This window comes from Alligator mississippiensis, chromosome 9 (assembly GCF_030867095.1).
Source record: "Alligator mississippiensis isolate rAllMis1 chromosome 9, rAllMis1, whole genome shotgun sequence".
Taxonomy (NCBI): domain Eukaryota; kingdom Metazoa; phylum Chordata; order Crocodylia; family Alligatoridae; genus Alligator; species Alligator mississippiensis.
Window position 1 is genome coordinate 8,560,256 of NC_081832.1, and position 10,846 is coordinate 8,571,101.

General features: G+C 44.0%; 1 protein-coding gene across 2 annotated transcripts in view; it reads right to left on the reverse strand.

Moving 5' to 3' along the window:
- VAPB (VAMP associated protein B and C) overlaps positions 1-3,665 on the reverse strand; it is a 45,002-nt gene extending 41,337 nt beyond the window's left edge. Inside the window, exon 1 of one of the 2 annotated variants that reach the window (XM_059713235.1) lies at positions 3,555-3,665. In XM_059713235.1, coding sequence (XP_059569218.1) covers positions 3,555-3,612 — 58 coding nt within the window. In that variant the 5' untranslated portion in view covers positions 3,613-3,665. Of the gene's footprint in view, positions 1-3,097; positions 3,129-3,554 lie in introns of those variants that run through there. The other variant, XM_014609730.3, reaches the window with a different exon arrangement.
- Between the last annotated feature and the right edge of the window lie 7,181 nt (positions 3,666-10,846).

The window sequence follows — 10,846 nt, forward strand, 5'->3', positions numbered from 1 at the left end:
GTTTAAGCTTAAGCAGCTCAGGTACTGGTAGGAGTCTAACCACAGTAACTCAGGCTGCACAAGCCCACCTAAACCTTCCAGTAAATGCCTAAAGGTAAAAGACTACAACTCACTGCAGTTACACTGCAATGTGTCCATGAACTAGCTAGTTTAAAAGCTAGCTTGAGTATAACAACATGAGCTGCAGTCATACCTCTGGACTGCAGCACAGACATACCCATAGGATAAATATGAAACCATGACAGGTGGCAGCTTGGAAATATCATTACTAAGCCTCAAGCCAATTTTAAAGTAGTGTTGCTGATTAAGGAGAGTATTGGCTATACTAATTTATTCTTCTGCCTGCCTTTTTCAGGAAATTAAGTTAAATGGAACTGGAATGCACACATACAGGTGGGGATACTCATGCAGTGGAAATAGGAAACAGTGATTTCCTATTGGAAATAGTTCTCATTGGTTTAGCTTCAGACATACTAACCTCCTCCACTTGCCAATACTGCTGTGTGCCAGTTGGGGAGCACCATAGCTACCTGCTGAGTCACCAGGCTGGGACTACCTTTTTGTAGAGGCCACGTTCTACAAAAAGCTGTTATCACACCTGAACTAGCCAATCCAGGCCATTTCACTGAAATAACACTTCCAATTCTACTCTTCGCCCTTCCCAGCATCCCTTAACCCACAAGGGAAGCAAAAACATTAAAACATATCTAAAACCAAAACTGGCTAACCCCCCAAACTGTTGCATACGAATCAAATTTTAACTGGGAGCATTAACAAGCCAATCATTTCTCTAATGCTGCTTTGCACAGGCAATCTAAACCCAGCAGAAATCCTAAGTCTGCCCTCTTGGGAGCTCATCCCATGTACTGCAGGGTGCTTTAAGAAACAGTATGAATATGAAATTAGAGACTGTCAAAATGCGTGCAACAAGGGACTGGAAAGACAGTACATCTATTATTTTCCCTACCTGCAAGCATCGAATTCTGATATCTAAGCTAAAAAGGCTCTTTTTAAACAAAGGAGTAGGGGGAAGTTTGGATGCAGTTTTTTTTTTTGGAGAAGGTAAAAAAGCATTTATGTGATGTATAATTGTGACCCCCTTTTCCATCACCTTCAGCACAAAGTTTCGTTATTGGACCTACAGGATTACACTGGCTGACACCAACGTAGGAGTAGGACTAGAACGCCTATCCCACAGGGGCCTCAGCTTGGCCACGTGCTGCTGGGGCTATGATCCATGTCAAGCATACAAGACTCTTTCCCCCCTTTCCTTCCCAGTAGCTGAATTCCCAGCACAACACGTACATCTGCTACTGATGCTACTTCGGTGACGATGGGAGCCCAGTTTTAGAATTTCTGCCAAAACAGATTAACGTGAACACTTTCTTTGTCAAAATGTTGATAAAAAAAAATTCCCCTCCAAACCTGACCAAAATGTTTTGGAATAAAAAAAAAAAAAAAAAGGTACAGTGCCCTGTATTATTTTAAAAGGTCTGTCGCAAACAAGAAGTCTTAGAATTTCTCAAAAAAAGATTCCCAAAACAAAGTGTTAAGGTGTTAAAGTTACCAAAAGTGGGAGCTGCTATGCACCCATTGCAGGCACACACACTAGGGGATATTTCCTCTCTCAACATTATATTTCAGCCCAGCATGCTGGAGCTTTTTTCAAGCAAAAGCTAACTTTCTGGTCCTCACACTTAAACAGAGTTGTATAAATTTGAGAGATACAGACTTCACAAACGTTTCGATCCAGAAGTGGAGGTATTTCAGTTATGGGATATTTACAGACTTTCATTTCCAATACAATATAATGAAATCAAGGCCCCAATCCTATGGAAACACTGAATCCTTTGTAAAGGAACCCTGTGGTCCCCATTCCTCAACTGTATCAAGTGTTTCTGAAAAGTGGTATTTAAAAAAGCAGATTCACAACTGCTTTATAAAACCATGGTCACATGAGACCTACCCAGAGCAGAATCAACTTTCTGAATATTACAAATGCACCTTTTCTGAATGAGTATATATTATTCTATTTAAACCAACTGGCTACAAGTAAGAGAGAGTTATTACTAATGAGTGACTATTTGCATACCAAACATCTCTTGTAGGTGTCCTTTGCCACAGACCATCCAAGCTCAGAAGCGACTTTGCCTTTTAAAAAGCACATCACTTCTGCAGCCATGACAGGAAGAGATCTAACAGCTAGTTGACTCAACTTCAGCTACTATGGACTGTTTACCCTTGACCCTCAAGGCCATTATTTTGTCAACCTCTGGTTAGCTTTCTTCACTCCAATAAAGACTAGACGCTGCTTGTTTGAAAACATCGAGTTTGTACATACGAGAGAAAACCAGACACCCCCCCCCCCCCAATTCAAAATTATAATAAATCTCATTCACAAGTCAATGCCAATTAAAGGTCAATTCTTTTGCCCAGCTCCCTACATTTTTATATACGTCTGTTGGAAAGGATTTTTGCTCGCTCAATAAAAAGCCAAAAGTTATTTTTAACATTACTACCATATAATGCAATAGTTGGCTTCGAAAATGTGTTTGACACTGTTACCGTGGCAACGTGCAAATACTTTGGCCTGCAGCAAAAAAAAAAAACCCAACCCCCCCCCCAAACCCAACACATTCATTCCAGGTAACGTTTTGAGCTATTAATTTTGTCCCTCTGCAAAAGAGCAGATTATCACGTTATTTCCAAGATGCTGGTCAACGACTAGGATAACACAGTCACAAACAAGGGTATTATTGAAGATTTCAGATCTTATTTCACCCTACCGATGTCCTCACAACCCACACCCCTGTATCATTGAAGCCACACACTGAAAACGGCAGCTCCCAGGAAAAATAAATGCGAGCAACGAGGGGGAGAGAGAGAGAGAGACACCATGACATGCCAAGGAGACGGAGGCTGGGAAGAAGGCGAGCGGGCCGCGCTCCCTTAACTTACAGGACTCCTGCTGCCCTCGCCTGAAGCAAAAAGGGCTGGGAGGCGGACTGTGTAAAAACCTCCGAACGGCGCGTCGCACCCACACCCGCTCCATCCATCCATCCATCCATCCATCTGTCCACCCCATCCATCCACCTACCCGTCCATCCGCCCATCACCTGCGTTTATAAACAACGAAGCCCTTCCTCCGCTTCGTTTGCAAGGCGCTCATCTTAAAAAGAGATGTAGATGTGTATATCGTTTTAAAATTAAATTAAAAAATTAAAAAAAAAAAAACGGGAGGAAGAGAAAAAGGAGGGTGGTGGGCGAGGAGGGGGGCAATGCTGCTCATTAAGACCAGGTTTTTTCCCCCCAGGGAAACCCACTGCACATGCTACCCCGCGTTTCAGCTCCTTCAGAGAAAACCCCCCCCCAGACCCCGGGGCAGCAGGGATTGAGGCTGTCGGAGCCGCCAGGCCCGGCGGCGAGACGTCCCCGAGGGGAGGGAGAGGGTCGGGCCCTCCCAGCTCCGGCCATTTGCACAGGCCGCGGCCCTGAAGGACGTGTCCGCGCGGGGCCCGGAAAATGGCGGCGGGCGGATGGGGGTCACCGCTTACCTTTGAAGCGGAGCTCGTGCTGCGGGTCGAGGCTCAGGACCTGCTCCGCTTTCGCCATGTTGCTGGTGGCGGCAGCGACGGCGGCGGGGCGGGGCGGGGCGGGGCCGGCGCTTTATCCCGCCGCGGTGCTCGGCCGGGGGGGCGGGGCGATGCAGCACGGGGCGGGGCCGGGGGCGGGGCGATGCAGCACGGCGGGGCGGGGCGGGGCGGCCGCTGACGTCTCCCCTGACGGGGGCGCCCCGGGCCGGGCCTGCTGCGGCACCCCGCCCGCGTGGCGTGCACAGGCGGGGCTGTACCCCTAAAAAAACCGGGGTGCCTCCTTCAGGTCCAAAGTGCACCCGTGCTATCTAGCATGGCTATATTTTTAGGGGTTTGAAGCCTGCAATCTCCTAGTTCTGCAAGCCGGGGGGGCTCGGCTCCTCCTCTAGACCCCAAGTGGACCCACGCTAGCTAGATGTTTGTATTTTTAGGGGTTTGAAGCCTGAAAATCACCTAGTTGTGCAAGCCTGCACGGCTCGGCTCCTCCGTGCCTCCTTCACGTCCAAAGTGGACCCGTGTTATCTAGCATGTTTGTATTTTCAGGGGTGTAGGTTGTAGCCGTGTTGGTCTACGGACACGGGCAGACAAGGCTCCTTGGGTGCGTCGGATATCTTTTATTCGACCAACTTAAACAGTTGGAAAAATAATTTTCTTAGCAAGCTTAAGGGTTGAAAAACTCTTGGTGGGGCTGAGGAAGGCGCTGCAGTTGGTGCGCGCTGCTCCTGAACGTTGGTGACGCGTAGGGGGTGCACGCGGGTGCATGTGCACCCCCCGAGTGTGGCAGTGCACCCCCTGCGAAAAGGCACCACTGACACTGCTGGCAGCGCCTGCAGACGGTCGCTGCGGACACTGCTGGTGGTGTCCGCAGCCAGTCCGCGATTGCCGCTGGCTGCGCCTGGAGGTGGTTGCCGACTGCCGGTCGGAGCTCACCACTCTCCCCCTGCCGACAGTGCTGCAGCCACCTGTGGGAGCTCCTTGCTTGCTGCCGCCACTGACAGTGCCACCGCGGCCTGCAGGAGCTCACCGTACCGCCCCAGCCTCCAGGGCACGCGTTCGTGGTAAAGAAGCCAGAGGCTGGGCTAGTCTGCATGCAAGACAGGCAGTCAGTAACCGTAAACTGAGGAGTCAGTGGGTGACAGACAGGCTGCAGGGGGGGAGAGAGGAGGATGAACGTAGCAGGCAAATAGTGGAGAGGTACCTGGGGAGTCAGATGTCTGGCAGGTTATAATGTGTCATAAATCCAATGTCTATATTGAGTCCATGATTTTTTGTATCCAAGAGGTTGATGAAGTGAAGTTCGTAGGCTTGTCTGTGAAAAGTGTTTTGTAAATTCCCTTGGAGGATTAGAACCTATATTTTTAGGTCACATTTAGAGACTCTTCTTTTATCTATAACTAAGCCTCCTGACTTTATACCTGGAGTAGTTAAAAAAAATTAAAAAAAAAAAAAAGGCGATTGCACCAGGGAGATGCTGTTGCCGCACCCTGGGCACACTCTGTCCCCACCCACCCACAGGTATCCCCTCTGACCTAAGTATCCCTAGGGGTATGTGTACCCCCAGTTGACAGCTCCTGTTTTAAAGGTAAATAAAAACGATTTTTATACACTGTATGTTCCTCTATTATTCATATTCAAGTCCCTCAGCCCATTTTTCCCATAAGCCTTTTGTCTTACCAAGCACAGATTTGCCAACCATGGGAACTTCCAGGAATCTAATCCCCGTGAGGAAAACCTGTATAATATATTCCCAGCTTTGTAATGGCCTGAGATGTCGTGGTGGCCAGAGGAAACGCTACAAGGACACATTGAAAGCATGGCTCTAGAAAACGGATGCCAACACAAAGAGCCGGCTGTCAATGTTAGCCCCCGGGATAACAGGAAATAATGGCCGCGAGTTGTTGGAGAGTAGGTTCAGACTAGACATCCGTAGGAACTACTTCACAGTCAGGGCGGCTAGGATCTGGAACCAACTTCCAAGGGAAGTGGTGCTGGCTCCTACCCTGGGGGTCTTTAAGAAGCGGCTTGATGCCTACTTGGCGGGGGTCACATGAACCCAGTTTCTCTCCTGCCCAGGCAGGGGGTCGGACTTGAAGATCTACAAGGTCCCTTCCCACCCTACTTCTATGATTCTACCAATGGACTCCAATGGTACCGCAACTGCAACCAAACAGCAGCCCATTTTGAGGTAAGGTATCTTGCCCTTGCAGGAAAGAAAAGAGCAGAGGAAAGAAAAGGAAAGAAAACCTAGCTTATGGTTTACTCTCCCCTCTGGAAAAACCTGCAACTTCTGTGGACAGGTCTGTGGTTTAAGTACTGGACCCTTCAATCACTTCAAGAACCATCAATGAGCTGTGGTAGAGATTATTTTTGAATCAAGGGATTGCAGCCACTACCGCGGATTTCTGTATACAGGTTTCCCTCACCATCGCGGGGTTAGGTTCCTGAAAGTTCCCGTGGTTGGCAAAACAAAAGGCTTATGGGAAAAATGACAGGTGGTGGGCTGATACGTGGCCACAGAAAACCGTGGTTACTCAAAACCATATACCGTGGTAGCTAAAATAGAATATTAAGTGTGGCTACTCAAAACGGTGGTTGGCAAGGGAAACCTGTATATCACTTAAAGAATTTCTGAGTTGTGGTATACATCAGTGTTTTCCAACTTTTCCAGCCCAAGGCACACTTACGTTAATACATTTTTTCCGTGGCACACCTGTTAAGGCATTCCCTGTCCTCATACCGTTTGTAGCTCATTGCCATGGCAAAATTCTGCAGCACACCCATTCATTTCTGACGGCACACTTTTGTGCCTTGGCATACTGGTTGGGAAATACTGGTATACATGTTTCTCAGTCAGGGATTTGCCAAGTTTGGGCTACATACTAAAGCTATACACAGCATAGTTGTCTTAAAAACCGGCATTTTTATACACGGGGGGAAAAAAAAAATCACACTGGTTTTAAGAGTGAATTTTACTTATCCTGGGCCTTGGGCATGGGAGAAGAAATTGCACATTTGCCAAGATGAAGAGAAAACACATGGTGGGTTGATTTAAAAAATAAATAGTGATGGCAACGACTGCTCAGGGATTTGTGTGTCAGAATAAGTCTGAACAAGGTAAACTAGTGAGCATAAGAGAGGTGACTAAGTGCACAAGAAACTATTTTTTTCAGACTGCTACACCGTTACTACATCAGTCCAAATTCCACATGTGATGTGCAAAATACAGATGCATATTATACAGGTAAAGAGATAGTGTATAACATGTCTTATTTTCATTCCTGTCTATAATCACAAGTGATTTATCCAGGACTCGGAAGATCTGGAGTTTGCAATGACAGGGTTGTTCTAGTTTTTGGCAGTAAAAGCAATGGCAAATGATTGATATGCATGTGAAAAATCAACACCGCTAAGTGGGAGGGTTATATTACCATGTTCAACACTGAGGAAGTCAGCACAAGTACATGTCTGCAGTATTTATACCACATCTCAACACTTCAGCTGCTCTTGTCTATATTCATCTCTGCTTTTCAGCTGCTGACTTGTTCTGCTTTCTTCAGATACTCAGAACCTGTCCATTCTTTTATTTTCATTTTTTTCTGGGACATCTTTGATCTTGAATATTTTTTGTAGTTTAGTATTTAGCTTTCAGTATTATATAGCATAAGTGACAAACTGACAATGGTTATGGGCACAGTTCTCTACTACTGAAGTCAGGGGAGTTCTACCAATGCCTTCATAACATACTGAGATAGCTTGGTGCTGCAGTCCCCCAAATTCCCTCTCCATCTGAATGAAAACATGGTCAAATATAGTCACGAAAGTACAATGTGGATTTTTTTTTTATTCCTGCTGTATTCCTCTATTAAGTTTATCTACCTTGGATCTGGGACATTTTGCCCCATTATGATTATTTGTGGTGTTCTCATTTACTGTATCACCCTAAAATAGAAATTAATGTACAACATTTAACCAGATTTGAAACCAGACGAAATTTCATTTATTGTTCTAGAAAGGGGGTAACTTATTTGAGGAATGTTCTTCCTACAATAATTTGTTGATGCTCTGAAGAGTTTGCTTTGTATTGTAGCCTCTGGGGGTTTATTTATTATTATTATTATGAACAGATTGTTCTTTTTTTAAGCCGGACATCCTATGTCCATGAGCACACCCATGGCCATCAGTCAAAAACTTGCAGGCACATACTGGCTTTCATCAGTTACTAAAAACCCAGGGCAGCCCAGAGTAAAACTTGCCGCTTCCAAATGACCTAAAATTATAGACAAAGTATAATATATATATATATATATATATATATATATATATATATATACACACACACACACACACACACACACACACACACACACACACACACACACCCACCCCTAAAAGTATACAAACCGAAATACCACAAGTAAGCCTTCAAGGTACTGTTTATACCTCTTGAAACATCCCCCTTCTGCCCGAACAACGTGCGTTTAAACAAACAAACAAAACCAAAACCTTCCTCCTCCACCATTTAGTGATCCACCTTTTAAAGGATGCTGGGGGTTTATTATTTTACAGAGTACATTGTAACTAGCATCTTCAAGCCACACAGATTTGAGGGCTCGCCCATGTTTGCCTCCAGATGCTTTATATACTTAAAAAAAAAAAAAATCAATGTTACTTACTAAAGGTAAAATAAATTATGAGCCTAAATGAACATAGTCTGTCAGGTATCTTTAACAGGTAATTAAATAACATGTATATTTAGCAGTGCATGGGTCAAGTTTCCAGAGCTGAGCATACATTCAAGGCTATTTACAAAATTTATGTATCAATTACACAATTACAATTTACGTATCAATTACATCTCTTCATTTTCTGCCACTTCACTACACGTTCCCACATTGCCAGAAAGATTTTAGCAAATTGTTGAAGGAGGCAGAGTAGATAAATACCCCGGGGATTACTGAACTCCCTTCTGGAGCTCTGTGCTGGAATTTTCTGAAGACACCTCTAAGAATAATAAAGGTATTTACCCGAAATGGTGTGTTGGGCTTGCCTCTGTGTGGGTTGTTGTCTCTTCATAAGTTGCATGTGCAAATCATGCATTATGCATTTGGTTATCTCAGGCAGTATGCAAATACAGGAATATGTGGGAAGTTTCTTTTTTTCCCAGCATGCCTAATGTGCTGTGTGCTGGTTGTCTGGAAAAGGACAGACCTTCTCCAAAGAAGAATTGTATCCTTTATGCAAATGCACTGACTTTTTCCTTTTAAACATTTCACATAAACATGCTCAAAAGGATACCTGAAAATGATAGAAATTGAACTGTATACATAATAAGGATTGAAAGGAAATGACCTGGTAGAACACCAGTACAGTATTCATTTCCCAAGTCAACTGTAAAATTTATTGTTTAACAGAAAGATAGTGAAATACATTTTCTGACTAAAAACAAAAACCAGACCCAACACCCTCCCAATTTACGTAAAAGCAAAGGAACATTATCACTGAAGAATAGTCATTGAATGAGCTCCTTTGCTTTTTAGAACGGATTTCTCTGTATCACCAGCTGGGGAGAGAAAACCACATAGTTATGGTATCAGTTCTTCAGTTAGTAAGTAAAGGAAGAGTTTCCTTTCTTCCTTTTGCACATATTCATCATAATTGACCCTATTCATGTATTACCGATAGCTTTTGTAGAATGTTACCCTGACGATAATCCCCTGGATAGAAGCACTTTGCCAGACCTAATTAAATTATTTCCAGCATCCAACACTAATCAAATGTGGATATAAATAAAAACCCTACGTATGAAAAGAAAACAGTCCTTTAACAGGGACTGAGAAAAAAAATTGATAGCCTGACTAGATACATTTGAGGGGATGGAGCTGTTAAAACAGTCTAAAAAGTTTCAGGTATGTAATAACTGTCCAGAGAAATCACATTCGTAGAAAAAAAATAACCCTTTGCTTAACCTACACGCAAGCACACTTGATCCAATTTCCATTAAAGCTACCTTTCTATTGTCATTATGGAAGCTGGGTCAGACTCAACAGAGAAATACATATATATGACTGTCATTTGCTATCTCTATGCCAGCCTGGGATAAAAAAGCCTCCAGCTCAGAAAGCAAAGAAACTAAGGGTAAAAAGCTTGTCTAGGGTTTCTCTTTTGCTTGCTGTAGTCTTGCCTGGATTTAAAAACAGCTGCTAAATTTGTGGTCTATGTAATCTTCCACAGAATCAGTATGCTGACTGCAATGCTCAAAGTCAAGTGGAAGCAAACTCACAGGGCAAAAAATAAAAGTGTCTCAAGTTACAGGTAAATGATTGAGAGCTCAGAGGGGCAAGGAGTGTATTCCCCCCCTATCCAACAGCTGGGGACAGCATTTTGAATGGAGGTAGCATCACTACAGAATACACTCAATACATTTTCAGTATGCAGAGGCTGCACCTCTGCGAGTTGGCCTTACAACAGCAGCACACCGCTGCATAACCAAAAAGCAAGATTATAATAATTCTCTTGTAGTTGAATATCACCATAGCTTTGCAGGCTGTTGAACACAGCAGCCACTTTGATCACTGACTTCAGCAACCACAATCGTGCAAGCAGTGGGAGGCCACAGTACCTGTAGGAGGTCAAATTCATGGAACTCGCCTCATCTTGCTCCAACTGTGCTTCCCGTTTTTAAGGACTTTGTCTCTCTGACCCTACTTCCTCCTAAAAAGCTTTTGATACATCAAAAACCATCTTTCTGTATTATGTTTTTTAATTTTTCTGGCTTAATTGTTCATATTAAAATAAGCTGTATGTGCCTGTGATGTTCACTCAGCTACCACAATACAAGCCCATCAGGAAACTGTATGCATGAATGACTTGTGTGTGCACAACTGCACTCAAATGTGCGAGTTAGGTCACTGATTGTGTACACAGAAGCAAGTAGTCTCGTTTCTAAACCCAGATCTTATACCCATGTGGACAAGAACTATTCCTGGGAAATTAGCTTTCCTTGTCCCTTTACATCACATTGATTTTACACCTTCTCTAACTTATACATCCAAACATGACAGTTTACAGACTCCAAAGCTCTAGAGGCAAATTTGATCTGAACAGGGCCCACAAGATGCACAACCTTGTCCTGCAATCACCATATTACTTGATGCAGTTAAACTATGCATTGAGGAACTGGGTGTGAATTAGAGGTTCAGTAGCTAATATTTTATACATGAAAAGGGTGGGGTTCCCCACTCCTCCCAAAATGA